This window comes from Physella acuta, unplaced genomic scaffold, assembly GCF_028476545.2.
Source record: "Physella acuta isolate Inbredline_101_S28 unplaced genomic scaffold, ASM2847654v3 ptg001079l, whole genome shotgun sequence".
NCBI lineage: Eukaryota > Metazoa > Mollusca > Gastropoda > Physidae > Physella > Physella acuta.
The window spans coordinates 355,539-377,726 of record NW_026732596.1 but is presented as its reverse complement, the minus strand read 5'-3'; the positions used below and the strand labels follow the sequence as shown (position 1 = coordinate 377,726).

Sequence of the window (22,188 nt, the reverse complement as noted above, 5' to 3'; positions counted from 1 at the left end):
TGTAAATTCTACATCTAGAATCTATTTCAGGCCTTAATTATTTTATATAAATCTTTGTTTGGCTTATTTAAGATAAAATTTAATTTGAAAGTTAGTACTACTAGACTTATTTTTAGATCTAGATCTAGAATCTATACGCCGTAAATCAAGTTGCATAAGGAGATACATAGTATAGTATAAAAATTCACTTGTGACGTCACGAGTAAATAGCTAAAATGGTAGCGTAGTCAGCTCTCATGCAGGAGGCACGGGTTCTAGACCAATATGTCAATAAAATTTTTTTTTCAATTTTTTTTTTTTTTAGATGTGAATGATAACGTTGCCTATCTGAACTTGGCAAGATACAGGGCAGGTGAAGTAGAGTTCATCTGTTTCTTTGTCCTAAGCATATGAAAGGATAGTGTGGTCAGATACATGCTCGGCTGGAATTGTTTTTTAAACGATAAAAACATGTTGTCTGAGACTTGGCAGGACACTGGGCAGGTGAAGTAGAGTTGAGTAGGTCACCTGTGACGTCAGTTTATGAAGGGATAGTCCGAAATCGGTGTTTTCGGTGTTTTTAAAAGATAAAAAACATATATTTGAATGTGGGGTCTGTTTTTTGTGAGGATAAGTGACACTGCAGTAGCGTACCGAGGAGGGGGGGGGGGACGGTAGGGGAGGGGAGGCGGGGGGTGGGGGGGGGGGAAGGGGAGGCGGGGGGTGGGGAGGGGGAAGGGGGGGGCATATGTTGGGGCGCCAAAATGGTTTGGAAAAATAAATTGATAGGTTGAGGGGGGTTCAAATCGAAAGTTTGAGTGGGGGGGGGGTGCACATCAAAAGTTTGAGGGGGGGGGGTTCAAATCGAAAACTTTGTCCCCGGGCGCCGGGAAGGGTCGCTATGCCTCTGAGTGACAGACGTGATGTTTTTTGATGGATGACCCCCGAAACCCACAGTTATCCAACGGATGACGGGTATTCTAGTTTATATATATAGGCCTAAGTACTATAGCGAAAGATATTTAAATTGCGAAACAAAACCATGACATTTTGTACTGCTGGTAAGGGCGGGTATTACAATAATTGCATAACATTAAAAACAACAATAGTTCGCTGATAAAAATCTAAGATCTACTTTTTAACAAATAGATCTAGATCTAGATCTAGATCTAGATCTAGATCTACTCGATCTAGATCTACCTCTTTGTGAAGATTATTTAACTTTTTTGATGACATGCTTTAGAGCAGAAGTTCAATTTACTTTTAGATTATTATCCACAACAAACAGTAAAAGTAAAGGTAACACAGTCTCAGAGTCTGAGTCAGTACTAAACTTTTTGGTAATCTATCGTTTTACTAGTCTAGTTTTAGGTACGAAAAATCGCCCGCGACTAGATCTAGTAATGTGAAAAACAGGTGACTCCTTACATTTTAATAATTATTTCACATTTTGAGGAGGATTTATGTTTTGAAAAATACAAAAATGTTTCCTTGTTTCATTTATGTAGGCCCCTACCTGTTTTTAAACAATTGAATTAAAACTTTTTAGTAATAAATGAACAGCAGAGATGTTTCCATTATTTCCAACAGATGCAACCATGCTCATTTACTATAGCAGCCATCTTGTTAAAGTTTTTTTATATAGCGCGAGATTCAGGCGGAATTCACTCTATTTTACAAATGGCTGCTGTTTATATAGCAAATTTTGCTTGCAGACACTGCTGTTTAAAGTTAATTTCTGGCCTATATTGATATATTTAGCCATTGATTTAGGTTTATTATTTATTTATCTATATTTGACACAAACATATCACAATATACTTCTATTACAGCCTTGACAATGAGGTAACGTTTTCGTACATTAATAGACGCGGGCGATTTTACGTACCCAAAACGATAGATTACCAACTTTTTTATTATTGAACTAATAAGTAGAATCTACTAACTCTTAGTAACTGTAACTAACAGTACTAACAGTCTACAACTGTTACTGTTATACTGTTACTGTTACGCCTAACTGTAACACAATTCTGATTCAATGTAGATCTAGATCTAGATAGATCTAGATCAAAAACACAATAAATTGTAAGCCAGTTGTATCAACTTGTAGCAACATTAAAATTAAAATATGGAAAATAAAAGGCAGTGTTGTACAACATTGCTCTACTAAATGTTAATTTATCAATTTTTTATTTAGTTATTAACAACATGAATATACTTTGCTTGATTAATAAAATATTTATCATGAATTCATTTAGTTTCAGAGTTAATAAAAAGAGCTGTTACTATCATGGTTCGGAGTAAGAAAAAGGAAAATGGTATGAAATGTTATTTATTTAAATTCAATCTAATCTTAACAATTAAATATAATAAACAACAAAAATAAAATGTTTCATTTCGTTTAATTAAACAAAAATTTTTTGGTTACACCTTCATATATTTTTATATTACATTCACATCATAGTACACAATTAAAAGCCTAAATATCATGAACAGGAATTATTTTTATTATCATATAATTTTAGATAACAAAAAAATAACAACAAATGTCAGCTTATTAGATGGAAGCAACAGCGTTCATGCATTTTCCGAACCAGAAGTCACAAGCTTAAGACAATCTTTACTGTCGTGGTATGACACAAATAAAAGAGATCTACCATGGAGACAGGTACATATTTTCTTGTTTGAAGCATTTTATTATGAACAATCAAAATGTATTCTATTAAAAAGCTTATTTTGCAGTATCTGCATATGTCTACATATTCAACTGTGTTCTGTTACTTTTCTGTCAGTGTAAATCTACATATTTTAAGAAACATTGAAATTCCCAGATATCTACCAAAGACATAAATCAAAAGGCGTATGCAGTGTGGGTGTCAGAGATCATGCTGCAACAAACACAAGTCGCGACTGTAATCAACTATTATAATAAATGGATGCAGGTGAAGTTAAGCCCAGAGCTAACAAAAATGAATTTCTTTATGTTTGTTCCTGTGGGGTTTTATAAACTTTAATTTACTGTAGTGTTGTTTGTTACATGCCATTTTAAAAAAACAGTTTCAGTTTTTATTAATCTTTTTGTGGGTGCTATTTCACTTTACTGTTTTGCATTAAATTAATTGAATACCAATATTTTTTCAGAAGTGGCCAACATTACAAGATCTTGCAGTATCCAATATAGAGGTATAATATGTAATCATTTGATTGATATCATTTAACACCTTCATTAGTTTACAGTACAGGTACCATAACGACTGGCTGTGTTTGAAGGATTAATGTTAATTTTAAAACTCATGGTTTAAGTAGCATTATTAAATTGTTTTCAATGAAAGCAAATGATAAAATGTACCCTCTTAGACTAATCATTTGTGGGATTATTCACAATTAGCCAATCACCTATGGTGTATTTTGAGCCACATAAAAAACATATTTAAAACCAAATTATAGAAGCTTTATTACAACAGCTTTTGCATGTTTATTTAATGTTTTCACAGGAAGTAAACGTGTTATGGTCAGGTTTAGGCTATTATTCAAGAGGGAGGCGTCTATTTGAAGGTGCTCAAAAGGTAGTCTATTCATTTTTTTTAAAAAGTTTCGTTCACTATGAACACATTTTGGCAGTGTGATAGAAAGTAAAAATGAAGAAGTTCATTTCTATTTCTTCAATGTTTATAATAACTTGAATTAAATTTTTATTTGTAAATTTTATGTATTGAGCAGTGTGCTATTAGCAGCTCTCAGTATATACTCATTAGTTTTGATGCATTATGTGCTAAATACTTTGTTTTTTTCTCTGCTTGCCAGGTTGTCAATGAGCTGTCAGGTGAGATGCCAAAAAAGGCTGCAGACTTGCAAAAAATTCTCCCTGGGGTTGGGCCCTACACAGCTGGAGCTATTGCATCTATTGCCTTAGGGGAGGTAATTTTGTTGTCATCGTATGGTTTTCTGTAGAAATAAACTGGATTGTGCTAACTATCCTTAAATTACTTGGAATCTGACTGCATTTGATTTTGTCACACAATAACAACAATATTGATGGGTTTAAAAAACTGTTCTAATATCATTAATAGTAATATTTGACATTTTAAAATGACTATTTTGCAAATTGTAATAAATAAGTATCAATATACCAAAGCATAAATAAATGCCACATTATTTATTCTCTAATTTTGCCTTGATGGTAATTGTTTTTAAAAGTTACTAAAAATCACACCAAAGGTTAAATTACATTTAAAAAACAATCTGCTTTTCTAATGCCTTCTTATTTACTACAAATGTCTACTCTTAATATAGTTTGTACTAATCCAACTACCAAAGCAGTCATGAAACAATTCCATTTTTTATTATACAACTTCTCTACCAGGTAACAGGACTTGTAGATGGAAATGTGATCCGTGTTTTGTCCCGTCTTAGGTCTATTGGAGCCAGTGTAAACATACAAGAAGTATTAGACACAATATGGTACAGTTTTTTCTTATCCACATAGTTTTATTGCAGTCAAAGTTTGTAACTAACATAAAGTATTAACAAATTAAGCTTCAAAATTAATAATATCCTTGTGAATTATTTACATTATCATAAGTGTTAATATTTTCCCTGGCAGGTCTTTAGCCAATCAGATTGTTGATCCTCAGAGACCAGGCGATTTCAACCAATCATTGATGGAGATTGGAGCAACAGTTTGCACACCAAAAGCGCCATCTTGTGGGCAGTGTCCAGTAAAGGGAATCTGTAGAGCTTATGCCATGGTATGATACAATTCTCACGAACTTTTAAAATTTAAATTAGGCATGATGTGTAAAGTTAGTAGTAGCTGTGTGATCTTTCTTCTTTGTACTTAACTGTAATATAGCAAGGAATTTCTCCCAAGTTTTTAAAATTTTCATCTTCTATTACAGGTAGAGAAAGATAGAAGTGAATCTGCAAAAAAGTTATGTGTACCATCCCAAGATCAAGAGAAAAAAGTGAATCTTGTGGATATTGAATGCTGTAAAAACCACTATTTTATCACACCTTGATATTTATGTTGTTAGGTTAAGACTGTTATAATTGGGTTTGAATTTGTTATTACTTGTTTTACACAAATCAAAATATTGCCTTATAAACTGAGTAAATCACTGTATTTGACATTAGAACTTGCCACCCATAAACAAACCACAAGAAAATACCACATCTGTAAAATGCTTAAAATACATCCAAGATGTACAGCTAGACTCAGTGATGTTGTATTTTGTATTGTTCACATTAGATTTTCAGGTTTTATTTTAGTTTTAGCTGTGGCAAAAATAACATATATTTTTAAATGGTTTCCCATCTTCAGTAATACCAGATTGTAAGCTGTGCCTCCCATCTGACCAACCTTGGGATAGAGAGTAAGCAAATTATTTGACTTGAAAGCATGTTTTTGCATCACTGCTCTTTATTACAAGAAAAAAGTCATTAAGATGTTTTGTCCATTATTTAAACTGAATGATTGTCATTATTATACTCATACACCAAAGCTTATATACATTCTACTTAGAGTATCTTCACCATAACATGCTATGACTGTTACAATCTTTCTTTACTAAGACATTAAAATCTATTTTAGCAAATATTGAATAATAGGCAGTTTCTTTTATTCTTAAAATTGGTATTCCCACTTTTCCAAATTTTATGTATTACTTCAAAATTAGTCTGGTTTTAACTAAATTGGTTATTATTAAATTAAAGCTATTAAGTTAACTGTGAACATCTTTTTTTTAGACTAGGTGTGCAAAACTTCCCTAGAAAGCCAAAGAAAGCTTCAGCCAAACAGGAAGAGATCAATGTTCTTGTTGCAGCCCTGACTAAAAAAGATAACCACCATTTTATGGTTTGTCAAAGACCACAGAAAGGTGAGTTCAGTTTTTTAAATCTCTTTGGTTATTACAGCTTAAGCATAGTATAATGTTTTTGGCCATGGCATTTGAGTTTACTATGACATTACCTTCCATTAATAACTTCTTTTGAGTTTACTACGACACTACCTTCCCGGAATTACTCCAGTGGTAACTCCGGGCAACCCCATGATTTTATAATCAAGAATTGAACTCAAACTACGAAGCCTGTTTTATGCACCTTTAACCACACTACCTCCACACATTCAACGTCAGTCAGAAATAGTTGCTGTAATATATTTATTGTCAGAACAAATATCTCCACAATTAGAAAATAAAATGAATGATTATTTTTTTGCATTTATTTTCTATCAGTGTTGTTAAAAATATTTGTTTTTAAAATTAATCTTAAAGGTCTCCTAGCTGGTATGTGGGAGTTCCCATCATGCAGTGGGCAGAACTCTATAAGTGAAATATCAGAAGCTTTCAGCAAAAAATATAACTTGAAAGACACAATCCTTCAGGAACTGAAACCAGTTGGTGAGGTTAGTGATTTTTTTTTCCAGTGCTTTTATGAACTGTGAATAGGATGTTCAATAAGTTTTGTCTTAACTTCAAAGCTCTTTTAAATGTTTGTAAGATAATACAGTTATACACTAAAAAGTTTTTTTAAAGCGCCTATAACCTAGATAAAATGATTTCAGCAAATGGACTTTGAATTTGTCAAAGCCTAATAATAACATTTGTTTAAAGGTGATGCATATGTTTTCTCACGTTCACCACCTGTATAAAATCTGGGCTGTGGATGTTGACGAGTCTGTTGAAGCGACATTATCCACCTGTGAACTTTTCCCCACAAAATGGCTCACAGAGCACCAGATCAAAGAAGCAGCCTTGTCCACAGGGATGAGAAAGGTAGTTAACTAAATCAGCTTTTAAAAGAAATAACATGTATTGCATTGTTTTCCAATGAACGCTAATTCTAAGTTTACTTTAATCATCTACTGCTGCAAAGTTTGAAATTTCATTTTCTATTTTGTACCTGAAAAAAAACCCCATCAGGATTACATTTTTTACAATACTGTTGAGGTATCAACACATTTGATTTTAAAAATAAGTTGGTGCTAAACTGATTTCATTTTTAAAATTACTGTTTAGTTTAAGCTTAGTTCAATACAAGCAGTTGAGAAAAGTCCCTATTTTATAATTTTGTTAACCTAGTAGATATTTGTTGGATATCATAGGTTGAAATTCTTATGTAAGTTAAATATTTTTATTCATGAAAGATTAGTAAATTTAACTCTATATTTTTAAATAATTTTTTTTTTAACACTTTACACATTGATGTTTCTTAACTTGTTTAATTTCTTACAGGTTTTTAAAATTTTCCAAAGTTTTTCCCAAGAGCCTAAAACAAAGCAAAAGCGAAAAAGAAATCCATCAGATGAGGTAGTGTTGAAAGACCCTAAGAAAAAACAGAGCTCTATTTCACACTTCTTCCAGAAGAAACAAGTTTAGTTGGACTAGTGTTGATGAGTGTGTGAGGATTACAGTTAACGTGATCGACTTGTTGAGATATTATGTAAATAAACATTTTAGGTATTCTTGTATTTTTATAAATTCTGTATATGTTTATATCAAGCAGATTTACACACATTTTTACATTTGTGTTGTATGATTTATATGTGACAGATTTTTATGGCAAATAAAAAAAGCTAGAAAATGCAACACTCTGTTGTTGTGAATATTTTTTGGGCCAAAAAAAAAAAAAGACAGCTTATTAAAAATGACAGCAGAGAATAATAAATGCCTATCTGTAATGTAAGAATAAAAAACACAACAGAAACCTGTGCATACCTTTATTGCTTATCTTTAGACCAGTGTAAAATATTTTCAGCCCAATTTAAGGAACAATATTTCAAAGCCAAAGAATCTTACATATTAGTACTTTTACCGAGTGCCCTTATTTTTTCAAGCAGATAATAAGCTTTTTCTGTTAGAACTTTTTTGGCTAATACAACAAAACCCAACTAAAGAAAAATACATTATACAATACTCTAAAAAAAAATGAACCGCTTTTAGAAAATTTTAAATAAAAATCAAAAAGTTGAAAAGCAGTTATCAACTTTTAGCATTAAAAAAGTGAGATTGCTTCTTCAATACAAAAACGTGTAATAATTAATAATTAGATGCTCATTCACAATTAACTAACGAATACAGTTTTATGTGAATATGTTGTACAAAGTCAGATAATGAAATAAAGTTAGCAAGCATAACTAAAACAATATTGTTTGAGTAGCTTAATAAATTGCCCTGTTTTTGAAGGCTGGTACATTGTTAAAAATAAAATGTATTACCAAGAGGACTAATGCTTTACATTTATTTTTAGGCTATAGAAATCAATACAGGATATGCGTACTTAAAAGTATGCCACAGCCAAACTTTTATGAAGGTACAAAATTATTATTGTTCTAAAAAAACTTTTTTTAATTATCTAAACTTTAATTGAGTAACATCTTGCTAAATCATTAGAAATTTATTGATAGGTTGAAATTTTATAAGCATTAATATTGTCTATTGTTTGAATGTAACATACATAAGCATATTCCAAAACATAGTTTTTACATATTTACAAAAAATAAATAACCATGAGAAATCACCAGCAACACATAAAATGTGTTTTTCAATAATAACAAAATGTATTCTGCCCAATTATTTACAAATCCACACATATTTAATAGTTCAATAAAATATTTTACGAAATTTACCTTCAAACATTGACATTACCAATAATATATTATAGAGTTTGTTGAAACCAGAATAAAAATAAATATAAGTGTATTTCAATTTAAAAAAAAAAAACTTTTATTACATATGAATGAGTTTGAATAATTTCACTGCAATCTTACCAGTTGAATAACATTTCTTTCAAGACAAATTAGTGCAAGCCCATTTATCATCTCATTCTCTAACAAAATCTATTAATATTCTGTTAACAACAATAAACTTTGATGTATTCTATACATATCCATGACAAACTATAAAAAAACAGACACGCCCTCTTCCTCCACTAGAAAAACAACAATACTTAAATTTAAAAAATATGAATAACCAGCTTAATAAATATAAATAAAACCTTATAAAGTCTAAACCCTCTTTCCTCTTTGTGTTATATCAAATATAAACGACCCTTCCATAACATGTAATTTCAGATTTTCAATTCTTTAAGCACATTTGTTGATGAGTGATGTGTAGAAAAAAATATATAAAACCAATTTGAATAGGCACTTTCAGGCTTTATAAAATTGAAAGAGCTACCAGCTAATCACACTAATTGCATAAATAATTGGCTCTAATGTCCATAGTACATCAAATATATCTGTTACAGAGAAATATGTTAGATTTAATACAATCTGATATAATAATATTACATGGCTTGTGATTTTTTAACTACTAGCATCACAGCAGATGATAACACAAACTATCACAGTTGTTATTGTTAAAATTATGTCTAGTCAAAGGGATAAAAATAAACAAATAAAAATCAGCAGGAAACACAAGTGGAATTCTTTAACAAGTGACACAGATAAATATGAAATTAAAAAAATGTTAAACCTTACACACTAAAGAGTTAAGTACTAAAACACACACCTATTAGCATAAATTTAATAAGTTCAGTAAGAAATTAGTTATTCTTGGCATAATTTGATAAAAATGACAACTATCATTATTTAACCTAATATTTGCCCCCACTAAGTATTGAGAAGCTAGCAAACATAATATACATCAAACAATGTTCTCTGGGAGTAGAGTTTTTTTCTTTGTAACTACACCATATTTCTGCAGGAAGTGGAGAATTTTGGCATCCCAGCTTGCTTTGTTCTTGCTGTACAGGTTGAGATAAATACCCAGTAACACAACCAGTCCTGACCACAGGTACCTAGACAAGTAGGAAAAATAGAGAGTTTACACAAGAAATGGTTAAAGCGAGACCAAAAAATATAAGCTGGGAAACCAGTTTAAATGAAAAAAGGTTTCTAGCATAACCTAAATTAGACTCCAAGTCATGGAAAGGGACTTAACTCACTAACTGTTAACATTATTTATAAAAAATTATTTATTTATTCAAATGAAATTGAACTTACTGGAATGTAAAAGGCTTGGCAAAAAACATAAAGGACAATACAATAGTCACAGCTTTTCGACAGGTAGTTACTGAAAAGATGGAAGGAGTTTATAAATTAATCTTGAGGCACATATTAAAGTATATGGTTAATTAACTTGTAAAATTGTAAAAATCTAAATTTACTTGGTCAAAATTAAATACCTGTGACAGCAATCAAAGCACCAAAACATTTCACAGTTGTAAGAACAATGTAGAGCCCTAAATATCCGGTCACTGAAAAAACAACTGCATACCCATATGTCTCAATAGGATACTGAAAAATAAAAAGGTAAATTACACTGTAGATAAATATGCACAAAATGATAAACAATATTTTAATAGTAAAATGGAAGCAATTCGAGACAAACTCACCTGCTGACAAAAGTAAAAAGCAGGTAAAAGGCTGCCTGACACAATCAAGCCAACAAAAATGTAGATGAATCCAATTCCATAGGAATAAAGTACCTATAGTTAAAAACAAGCAAGATGTAAACACTGAAAGAAACTTAAAAAAAATTAGAAACCACTAATAAAAATCTTTGAAAGGAAAATATCACTAAGGACGTCATGGCCGATATCATATAGGGAAAAAAGTTTGTATAAATAGTGATGTGTGTGGGCATCACTCTGCCAAACTTCCCAATTTATGTTGGGTATCTATCCATACTGAATGGACTACTGGACTAACTATAAACAAGAAATAGGAAGCAATCTCAAAACTTTTGGATTAGCAATGATGCATTCTTATGTTTATCAACATAATTTAATGTGAAGAACATTCATTTATGGACTCATGTTATCATAATAAAAAGAGTATAAATAAACCTACCATTTCACCATTACTAGCACCATATTGCTTGAGTGTCTTTTCTTGGACATTGCCAATAGCACCATCAGCACATAAAGCAAGTGAGATCAGAGTAATACCTTAAAGAATATATATTTACACTGTGTTAAAAAAGTAGCAGTAATTATTTAATGATCAAATACTTGGATATAATTCATTTAGTTTTTTTTAAATGTCTAAAAAAATACAAAGCAAATGTTGATTAAGTTTATGTATACTGTTAGTATTAGTGTAAACATACCATAAGTGTTGAAGTTTGGAGAAACAGCACTGTCTGCTAAAGTGAATAGGATGAGGCCTATACTCATACAAAAGCAGGCTGTGATATCAATCCAGCTAAACCTTTTTCCTAATAGGAAATATACAAACGTGCCCAATTTAAGAAATCAGACCAAAATTTCTCAAGCATACTCAATAATAAATACAAACATCATTTTACTGTTGTACTGATGTGCATAACATGAAAATACTCTCTTAGAATCAAAACTGCAGCCTCAATTTAACATCTTTGTAATAAAATACAGTTTTTCATGTATACACCCACCCTTACCTTGTATAAGAATTCCACCTATTAATACTGGTATAAGCTTACAGCATTTGAATATAACTTGTGTTGGGTAGTTTAAATAACCAACTGATGTGTTGGAAAGACCCATTGTTGCTACTGTAAGAAAAGCAAGCAATAGATACATCCTCAGTGGAATTCTGAAAGGCAAATGATGTTTAAATATATAAATTGCCAGATAATTTTATACATATAAAACCAAGAAGTGAATAAAAATGTATGTTCTTCATAAACAAGATGTGCAGAAAGCAAGCAGGCCTAAATATACTTGATTTTATTTTCTCTAACATTTAAGATAAAAAGTATAAAAATACCAATTGCATGAGTAAACTTTGGCACATACTTTCGACTTTTGTCTACTTTTAGATTCAGCTCAGCAATACCAAAACCAGTGTAGTATGCAAACTGGACTAAGGTCAGGTACCAACCAAAAGGTTTAAATCCTTCAAGTTTAAATATCAATTCCTAAAAGGATAAATTCAAAATACATATTAGCAAAGTGTATGCACACATTTTTGTGCCTGTAATAATTAAACCAATAATTGTAACTGATTTTTACAACTCCACCCCATAAAAAACTACATCCAGCCCACATTAATAACATCAATATGTTCTATCCAACAAACATTGCTTTTACAGACATAAATTTTTCACTTATATTTATTACTGAGAAAAACAATGCATGCTATATCATATTTTCTTACCCCTTTACATGAGAATGAAACTAAGTAAAAATAAACCCCACAGGTGAGTAATATCATTTACGGACAACCCCTACATATTTGTAATCTTGTATAGATTTTTAAAGTATGGTTGCGTTAAAACGTATATTTACCTGCATATACCCATAAACAAGATAAAAAGCGAAAGTCAAAGCTGTTAGGATAATAAATTGCCATGTTCGAGACAAATTTGTTAAGTCAAAGCACCACAGCTGAACAACTTCTTTGGTTTCTTTCCCTTCTGGCATTTTTATTGATGTTGAGCTTATAGGTGTAACTGTTGATTTAATGGAAAACGTTGCATTCTGCCTCAGACTTGCTGGGGAAAACAATTGAGCCATTACAGGGATTTTTCAGAAAATTCTATGCTACAAGTTCTGAAGAAAGCCTTTCCATTGCAACTGAAAAAACAACATAAATTATTAAAATGAATGGATTTACAAAAATATCTTTCAATATAAAATTTAATTATTAAAAAAAAGGACTGATGAAATATTAATGATAATACTATCATAATACCCTAGCCCTATATATTAAATAAATCATGTAGGCCTAATTAAGTCTTTTAAACAGTAATTTTGATACTACTATTTAACTATTTAACTATGATCACATGGAGTATAGGCCTACTAGAAATAAAATTCAAGAATTTTTACAGAACTTATATAGAAAATATTTTTAGTGATAAATATGACAAAATAAGGGCCTAAATTACGTGTAAGGTAAAACTCTGATATATCATTATCACTAATTATCAGTATGCATTTAAAACTAGACAGTGACAAAAAAAACCAATGACGCTTTAGGCAGCCCTAACATTATAAAGACTCGTAAATAGTTACTAAATAGTAACTGTTACCAGTCTCTAAAGTCTAAACTGTTATAGATCTAGATCTAATCCAGTAAATTTAATTCAATAGGCCTAGGCCTATCGATTCTTTAGGCTACTCCTACTGCTATAAATATCTATACTATATATAATTCTCTTCTTGGAGACCCTAGAAAACACAAAGCTGTAAGCGCGCCTAGCAGTCCCCTCTCTTCCTCTCTAGGCATATCGCTACCACCCCCCTCCCCACATAATCTGGTGAGCTGTGGTTCACGCTAAATGTTTACAATCGTAGAGACGGGTTTAGTGACAGCTATTAGGGGCAGATAATTTAGTTCGAAACAATTTTAAACTTAGGGGAGGTAACTAAAAGGAGGCTGCTTTCACGAGGGGGGGGGGAGTTGGGGGGTGGGTGGGGGAAAGGAGGGTTTTAGTGTTTTAAAGCAAATATTTCAGTGGCAGCATTGGTACTGTCGAATTCACAAATTATGAATTACTGAAAAGTAGAAAAAAAACAAGAACTAAATACTACATAAGTCTAGGTTATTATAATAATGTTCTATAGATCGATTTTCTTTTTATTCAGGTATTACTGTCTGACAATAGATTACATTTTACAATGTCAATCAGTGTAGTATAGTGTAGGGCTTATAGATCCTGAGATCTAGAATCTAGTGTACCTAGGGTCCTAGGCCCATAAACGTTGCAGTTCCACTTTCGATGTTTTTTCCTTACAATTGCCAGTTAAACATACGCTTTATGATTCTAAAAATTACAGTAGCCTATTTATTTTTTAAATTTCAGACCTAACTGATTTAATCTATCTATCTTTTTATTTAGGCCTAGATATATTATTATGATGTTCTATCTTTACTAATCTATTTGATGTGTCAAATGATAAGACCTAGATATCTAGATCTTTCTGGTGTTTCTCACACTTTCTTTAGAATAAACGGGCTTGAAAGTTAAAGAAGGTTAGTCTTAAAATTTATTTCATTCCTGGACAGCCAATCACAAAATGGCTGCATCCGACACAATAGTTTTGGAGTTCGATAGAGCTAGAGCTAAGTTTAAGGTAAAAAACAAGTTTTCTGCTTGAAACGCTATTCAGGTTTTAGATCTAAATTAATTATAGTTAATAATTGCCCTATTTTATGATTATTGCAATAATTTCAGAGAGTTGCGACTAAGAAAATTAACTTCATTAACTGTCACACTTGTCATGTCATACTGAACACTGTGTGTGTGACTGTCAAAGTCTGACAATCGCTGGGGGAGGGGGGGGGGGGGGGGGGGAAAGGATTAATCTCATAATCTGTCACCTGTGTATGTGTGTGTGTACTTTTGTGTCCATTCTGAATGATCGGTTGGCCAATGGTAACCTAAAAAACATCAGTGCAAAGATGTCTCAAAATTTTTAAAATATGGTTTATGTCTGTTGTCACTTGAAACGATTTTAAACTTAGGGGAGGCAACTAAGAGGAGACTGCTTTCACGGGGGTGGGGGGGGGGGGAAGGAGGGTTTTAAAGCAAATATTTTCAGTGGCAGCATTCAAATTATGAATTACGGAAAAGTAGAAAATAAAACAACTAAATAGCGGCGTATTATTCGCCGCGGGTCGGCTTGTATATGAAATTTCATCAACCTAGCTGTAACAGTAGGCTACTCAAGTTATTGTGTTTACAGACATACAGACAGAATTGCAAAGCCCAGTTTATCCTCAATTACGGATAAAACACCAAAATTTTGATAAATGTAATTTTTGCCCAATTAAAATAAGTCCCCCATACTCTATGTTGAAGTACTGAGAAGTAAAACAGTAAAAACTATCAAAATCTCATGTGATTTTTGTGCATGCTTACAATACTTCCTCTATACTCTGTAGGACTATACTAGAAAGTAAAAAACCTGTGGATTTCTAACTTATATTTATTTCAGTGTCGAAAAAATGGTACAGTAATTGAATCTTCTTAAAAAAGGGTGTTAGGTTAGTGGTAGTTAACTAAATTCATATAATATGAATGGCTAATGTCAATGACATTCCTAGTGCTAGACGAAATTACAATATAACTAACAACCTAACACACATATTTTCAGAAGAGTCTATTTAATATCAGCCATCCAAAAATCCATTTAAAGGCCTAATTCCATCCTACTTTTTACTAAATAGACTCAATGTCTAAAAACACTCTCTCTAGCATGCAGTAAAAATAAATATTTGAACAAATCTCCAACTTTTAGAGAAAGTAAACTAGTTTTAATAAATAGCTGATGAATTTTCATTTAAATAACTCAAATTTGTATTAGGGCCCTACATTTTACTATATTATATGGCAAGTTGGTGTGATGAGTGTGGTATGTTTTTATGGAACTTTTTCATTATTGGTACCAAGCCAATTGCTTTTTCACAAGGTTGGTTAATGGAGGATAGTTGCTTCACTGTGAACTCTATCATAACATGTAATTGTAAAATCATAATGTTTCTATTATTTATAGGATGTGCTTGAAAAATCCCTTGGAACAGGGGATGTTGAAAGTTTATTGGCACAAGTTGAAGAATACCAGGATAACATGTAAGTACTCTTTGGTTCTTTTTCATTAGATACCAATATAAGTAAATAATCCCCTAATTTCTGTAGAGGTAAATCTGAACTCCTTTACTTTATTAGAAAGTTCATGGTTAGGTAAATACTGGATGATGTAATATGACAGATTTCTTTCATTTTTGCAACAATCAATGTTAAATTTAATGTGATGGGGTAATGAAAGCCCATGTTATATCCATTGGATGCATTTCAAATTCAATCTTTAATAGTGGACTTGAAAAAAGAACAGTCTTGGATCAGGTTTTTCGAGATATCCTGTGTCGAAAAATAGTAAGTATAAAATTATAGGCCTAAACTTTTGTTATAAGATTCTTTTATTTGTTTTAAGATATACAGTTGAAGATAAGGTTAAGAAAGATCTGTTTAAAAATACAAACAATGGTATCACAAATATCTATAAAAATTATTCCTCTACTATACTTCAATTTACTTGTCAACTTCAAGAGTAAATTTAAAAAATTTGGTTAACATTGAGAAAAGGGTTGTTATATTTATTCTATTTATGAACTGTTCTATACATTTAACTTACACACAAATTTACCTAACTATTTAAACTTCAAACAGTCTGATGTGTCAAATGCTGGTGTTCTAAAGACAGTCATAACATTTGCTATTCAAGCTGTGAAACAAGGCAAGTGTTTTAAATTGTTGCACCTTGAACCTCTTAAATTCTTGAATAAACTTGCATTGTATTTAAACACCAGTGTGCTTATAGATGAGCCATGCCCACATATTGCCACACATACTTGAGTACCAAATATCAGTGACTAACTTGAAATTTTTTTTGTTGGTTTAGATATGTGTTCACCCTCAACACCATTCCTCATGATGGCAGACATCTTTGATATGCTGACAATCAAACACTGTGAAGATATATTTGACCTGGTGGAAGATAAAGTCACTGTCTGGAAATCTGTAATTATAAATGTTTTTAATTTGTTATATTGTTCACATAATTTCAAACTTACAAGTAACATGATGTCAAAATGCTTTGCTTTTATGGTTTTTTTTTGTGTAACTATTCTTATGTCATTAAATGATTCTTAATAAAAAATAATGTGTCCACTTCAGGAACCTTTCTATGAATCAGGAAAAAACTACCTCCTTAGAATGTGCAATGGTGAGAACTGACTGATAACTTTTTATTTAATTTGTAACTATAAAAGTTTATTCGGTGAAGTTTATCACTAGCTTTAATTGTATGCTCACAAACTACTGAAGTGTTTACATAGTATTTGTTTATTGTGGATAGCAATTAGATATTTTGTCAGTTTTGTTTTCTTACATAATGAGAATATTATTTTTCCTCTAGATTTAATTAGAAGACTCTCAAAATCTCAGAATACAGTATTTTGTGGAAGAATTCAATTGTTCTTGTCAAGATTATTTCCTCTATCAGAAAAATCAGGTATTTTTTTTTCTAAAAAAAAGTCTAAAATAATTATTTTAATTAAGGCATTTTAAAAAAATTATGTGAAACAAAATTCACTTTTTTTTTCCAAATAGCTTTGAATCTTGCAAGTCAGTTCAACTTAGAGAATGTAACCATTTATGCCAAGCAAGAGAACCAAGGAAATGTAAGTTTTTTAACAATTCCTTTCTTTTATTGCACTCAAATTAGCTATGCATTCTTAGGAACTTTTTCTTAATTTGATAAATTTGCTTATTTTACAAAATTATGTAGACATTTTTATTTTAAACGATAAAATATAAATCAAGGAACTTTAAGTAGCAGTATGGTTAAAACCAAATAAAAATAACAGTTAGAGAAAGCATATCTTATTTTTACTTGCATATTATGTATATTATGCACTAGTCATGTGCATATCTATTAGAATATATAATTTAATGTAGACTCTATGATGATAACCATCCTTGCCCTGAGTTTTTGCTTGATACAGAAGTTTATATGGCTTTTGTTGATGGTGGGACAATTGATGTCACAGTTGCCAGTCTGGCTTTCACAAAGCTGGTCCTGAGAGTTTACATAATACACATATAAAGGATTTTTTTCACTGTTCTTTAATTAAAAGTTAACATATTTTAAGGATTGATTTATTGAAGGAATTCTTAGAAACCATGATTGAGTGGTAGTGCTTGCAATAGATTAACTTAAGTTTGCAATAGGATATCACAGTATGTGGCTGACTAAAGGATTGTCAAGATCCTCTATAGACTCAAATTTTTTAAAAAGAATACCTTACCTTTTGTAAGATAGTGGTGTTTTTTTATGTTTTAAAACATTGCATATTTTTGTGGTAAAATGTAATTATTTTTTTTTATTCAGGGTGAGGTCATGGAAGTGGAAGATGTCAGCCAGTCTAGGTAAAAAGATTTTTTTGAGGTCAACTGAAACTTGAATTTCAAACCTGCAACTTGAATAAAACAATGACAAAAAGCCATCACATGATTTATACAAAACATTTTCAGCTCAATACCAATCGACTACCACCTGTACAGAAAGTTTTGGGCCTTGCAAGATTTCTTTAGGCGACCATTGCTGTGTTACGACAAAACACAGTGGGATGTATTTTCACAAGTCAGTTTCCTTTTAAATTAAACTATTCTGTGTAGTTAATTCTATGTTGCCTTGAATAAGTAACTTGTATGTGTGTGTAAGTTAAGCTTGTAGTTTTGTTCTATGTTGCCTTGAATAAGTAACTTGTATGTGTGTGTAAGTTAAGCTTGTAGTTTCTTCCTTCATTGGTTTGTCATTTCAACCAGAATGCAGGAGATGTGATGTCTATATTTGCAAGCTACAAACTGGATGATGTATCGTCAAGTAGAAAGAAGGGACCCACTCAACCACAGGTGCACAAACACGCACAGAACTTTTTTGCCAAGTACTTGACCAGTGAAAAGGTGAGTTTTATCCAAGTATTTGAAAAAAAATTTCTTATCAAATACCTTGCTTTACAATCAGATTTTCTTAGAGCTGCTTATTGTTAATTCTATAAAACATTATTTTTTTCAGCTTTTGAACTTGCAACTAAATGACAGTAACTTCCGTCGATACGTCCTTGTACAGTTTCTTATAATATTCCAGTATTTACGAGCAACAATCAAGTTTAAAACGTATGTAGGCCTACATACAGTATGAATTTTAAGATTATCTATGGTTCAATTTTTAGTAAAAAAAATCTTTAGCGGTTTTTTTAAAATGTATTTTTTTCTAACTGAAAGATATTTTTGTTTTTATTTTTATGGGTACAGCTGATAATACAATTGAAAATAAACAATTTTTTTACATTTTAATTCTTATTTGGCATTCTATTAGCGTCAACCACACCTTAACAGATGAACAGTCCGAGTGGATCAAAGAATCTCAAGAGAAAGTCAGTAAATTACTTTGTGAAACTCCCCCTTGTGGAGAACAGTTCTGCAGTTTTGTCAAGGTTTGTTAAAAATTGTTTATTTTATTTATATCGGCCTCAAACCTTTTTGTTAATACTCTATGATGATAACCATCCTTGCCCTGAGTTTTTGCTTGATACAGAAGTTTTTATGGCTTCTGTTGATAGTGAGACAATTGATGTCACAATTGCCAGTCTGGCTTTCACAAAGCTGGTCCTGAGAGTTCAGTAGAAAATTAAATGAATAGTTTTGTAGATAAATGCAGATTAACTAATGTCTTGTATTCTTGTGTAAACACAGCATATATTGGAGCGTGAAGAGCATTGGAACAACTGGAAAAATGACAGTTGTCCAAATTTCATTAAAGAAAGGAAAGAACTTGTCAAGCCTAAAGCTAGGTGAGTAACGAGTTTTACAAATTTAATTATTCATGACTTTTGCATGTTTTTGTTTTTTTTTATATTTTAATGTAGCAAGGAATACAACTAGTGTTGCTATTTATAAAAAAAAATAGGATTGAGTTATGAATAATTTCAATAGAAACTGAAATTAATTTGTATCCATTATTACAAAATTTTGGCAAGTGATATTTCTAGAAAATATGAAATTCATTGCTTTAGTTTTTCTGTTATAAATGAGATTTATAAAGTGGTGAAAGAATTATAAAATGAGTTTTGAATAACTATTTTTTTTTTAACAAAATGTAAGTTGTCAGATTCAGTGTTAACTTACTTTACAATTTTCAATTATTTACTAAGATGAAAGATTCATCTGAGCTGATGTCTTAAGATTATCAAAAACTGAAAATAAAATGCTCATATTTTTAGACCAAAAAGAAAAAGAATTGGAGATGACTTACTGGCATCAAATGGGAAATCTCTGAAACTGGGTAACTCTGAATTGACAAGGTTATGGAACTTGAATCCTGACAACATGGAGGCAGCTAAGGCAGATTCACGTGTGTTTTTACCAAAGTTGGATGACTTCTTTGCTAATGCCATAGAACAGGCTGACCCAGAGGCTATGGTAGAAGAGCAATACAAGTATGTTTTTTTTTCATTTCAATCAATTTTTTTACCAAACTTCTAGGGAATTGTCTTTTACACTTTTGTACGTAAAAATAAAATGTAAAATATTTTATGAACTTTACAGGGACATCAACCAACAGAACTTTCAGTGGAAAGCGTATCGTCTGCTTGCACGATCCTCACCTCATTTCTTTGTCCACACCAACACCCCTGGCTTGCCAATAACTGTACATTTGAAGGATATTGTGGATAAGATGGCCAAAGAAATCAACCCTGTAAGTGGACAGATTTTTTTTTGGTACTTAAACATTGACAGGATGTACACAATACTGCCTTGTTAGAATCATACCCTTAACCTTCAATAGTTTTTGCAAAAAAAAAACAAGTGTCAAAATAGCTTAAAATCTGTAAGATAACTAAAATTTCTGAACCCTATTTAAAAAAAAACCTATGGCTTAATGGACTTGGTAAAACCTAGTAGTCCTCACTCCAGTATATGTGATCTTTTTGTCTTCTATTATAGCAGCACCATATGGCTGAGCCCAAGACTGTAATGGCTGTTGCTGACGAGGACGATGACATCAAAGACAACAATGAGGATCATGATGAAGAGGACATGAGAAATGAGCAGGGTAAGCAAAACAAAGTCAATAGGGCTGATGTTTTCTTGTATCCTGGCATATGTAACTTCTCTACATACTGCTTTGATCTTCTATAACTCAAACTAGACATTCATCAGAAATGGGCGGACTAAGGGAAATAACTGGGAATGTTACTGCATAATTTTAGGGTAGCAATTATACTTCAAAGTATTAAAATTAATGTGAAAATAAAACCGACTGTGAACTTGCAGATGAGAGCAGTCCACAACAGCATCTGACCAGGGACCAGATCCGCACAGTGGCTGACCAGGTAGGATCTCAGTGGCTGGCCCTGGGGGAGAAGCTGCAGATACCACCTGATGATCTGACATACTTTAAGGATTCCTTTGATGGTGGGGCTGAGTCAGCATTTAATATGATAACAGTTTGGCAGGTGAGTAGATTTATACACATATGTACTTGCATAATTAAAATATGCAGTCTGAAATCATACATTTGGTTTTGTTAAATGCATATAAGGTTTTTTTCAAAGCTTTAAGTTTTCAACATTTGATCTAAAATAATCCTCTTCTATTTAAATTTGTTTTTATAAACACTATTTTTTTTTACTGAAGGTTTAAAATATGATTGTTGAATCCATTTTGAGCTATTGAAATTTGTTGTAGCCTTTTTGTTTCTATACTGATCTGTTCTGGTATCATTACTTGTATATTCAAGAATAAATTACGTTTATGTGCATCTCAAACAATTATTGATGAATAGTATTTGTAAAAATGTGCTTTTAATGACAAAATTTATTCCTGTGTTCCAACAGGAGGAAGATGCAGAACGTGACTCTATTATGCTCATAAGAGATGCCTTGACTGAACTAGGGCTAGGACAGATCTTTGATGCATTTAGTTCACCTTAACCAAAGCCGTTTTGTTGTAGGATACATTTATAGCTTATGACAATAAACAATGTGTTGGTAACCATGTTAAAATTTTATGTACATAATTATTTCGTTGGTTGTTAAAAAAGTAAATTATGGTTGATGTTTTGAAACCAAACTAATATGTATGTTGAAGTTATTTGCAGGTGTTAAATCATTTGGGCAATTATTTAATTATGGCATCAACAATTTTGCAAAATAAAAATTGACTATCTAAGTAAAATTCTAAAAGTGAAATGTTTAAGCTTTTTGTTTCTTGATAAAACAAATAAATTTGTAAATAAAATATTATTGAAATTATTATTGGCTTGTTTTTATTATATCTCCTTCATCGTAACATATGTATTAGTATTAGCATTGTTTTATTTTAGTGACTTGCACCCATTTTTTTTTTTGGTTGTGTAATAATTCCTTTCTAAAATTTTCAAAAGTTGGCAGACCCAAAAAAAAATATTTGGTAATCTCTTAAGCTGAGAGTAATATTTGAAAAAAAAAATCCTTATAACTGTTTACATGCATAAATTCATTTCTTGCTGCACAATCAAACCAGCAATCTGTACTTAGGTTCTGCAATATGGATTAAACCATCAATATTTATATGTAGCAAAACTCTCAGAGAAAAAAAATTGTTTTATAATGTGTAACACTTTATAAAAAAGTTTAGAGAAAACATTTCATTACTGTTTAACACTGTTTTTAGA

At 31.3% G+C, this 22,188-nt stretch overlaps 3 protein-coding genes across 4 annotated transcripts; 2 read left to right on the top strand and 1 right to left on the bottom strand.

Annotated features, from left to right (window-relative positions):
• The first annotated feature begins 1,167 nt into the window (after positions 1–1,167).
• LOC131955570 (adenine DNA glycosylase-like) lies at positions 1,168–7,394 on the top strand. Its single transcript, XM_059319736.1, has 15 exons — positions 1,168–1,278; positions 2,238–2,297; positions 2,505–2,647; positions 2,811–2,921; positions 3,121–3,162; positions 3,474–3,545; positions 3,784–3,897; positions 4,343–4,440; positions 4,583–4,727; positions 4,878–4,968; positions 5,300–5,351; positions 5,725–5,855; positions 6,252–6,382; positions 6,591–6,752; positions 7,212–7,394. Exons 1-15 carry the CDS (start codon positions 1,209–1,211, stop codon positions 7,353–7,355), a joined length of 1,566 nt encoding a protein of 521 aa, XP_059175719.1. The 5' UTR covers positions 1,168–1,208; the 3' UTR covers positions 7,356–7,394.
• Positions 7,395–7,688: 294 nt separating this feature from the next.
• On the bottom strand, positions 7,689–13,694 carry LOC131955576 (adenosine 3'-phospho 5'-phosphosulfate transporter 2-like). Of its 2 annotated transcripts, none has more exons than XM_059319747.1 (10): positions 13,646–13,694; positions 12,250–12,537; positions 11,758–11,879; positions 11,400–11,554; positions 11,091–11,198; positions 10,832–10,929; positions 10,375–10,467; positions 10,165–10,276; positions 9,983–10,052; positions 7,689–9,777 (listed from the first exon to the last, which is right to left on the bottom strand). In XM_059319747.1, the coding sequence occupies exons 2-10, from the start codon at positions 12,475–12,477 to the stop codon at positions 9,624–9,626; spliced, it is 1,140 nt and encodes a 379-aa protein (XP_059175730.1). In that variant the 5' UTR covers positions 12,478–12,537; positions 13,646–13,694; the 3' UTR covers positions 7,689–9,623. The 2 variants fall into 2 exon arrangements, with proteins under 2 accessions (XP_059175730.1, XP_059175729.1); XM_059319746.1 differs by having other exon boundaries at positions 13,577–13,648.
• Positions 13,695–13,975: 281 nt separating this feature from the next.
• Positions 13,976–21,764, top strand: LOC131955564 (THO complex subunit 1). Its single transcript, XM_059319729.1, has 19 exons — positions 13,976–14,040; positions 15,463–15,539; positions 15,782–15,842; positions 16,137–16,203; positions 16,369–16,487; positions 16,644–16,692; positions 16,885–16,980; positions 17,079–17,149; positions 17,860–17,897; positions 18,003–18,111; positions 18,297–18,434; positions 18,547–18,647; positions 18,850–18,967; positions 19,227–19,324; positions 19,754–19,969; positions 20,079–20,229; positions 20,478–20,586; positions 20,808–20,989; positions 21,371–21,764. The coding sequence occupies exons 1-19, from the start codon at positions 13,984–13,986 to the stop codon at positions 21,464–21,466; spliced, it is 1,953 nt and encodes a 650-aa protein (XP_059175712.1). The 5' UTR covers positions 13,976–13,983; the 3' UTR covers positions 21,467–21,764.
• The last annotated feature ends 424 nt before the right edge of the window (positions 21,765–22,188 follow it).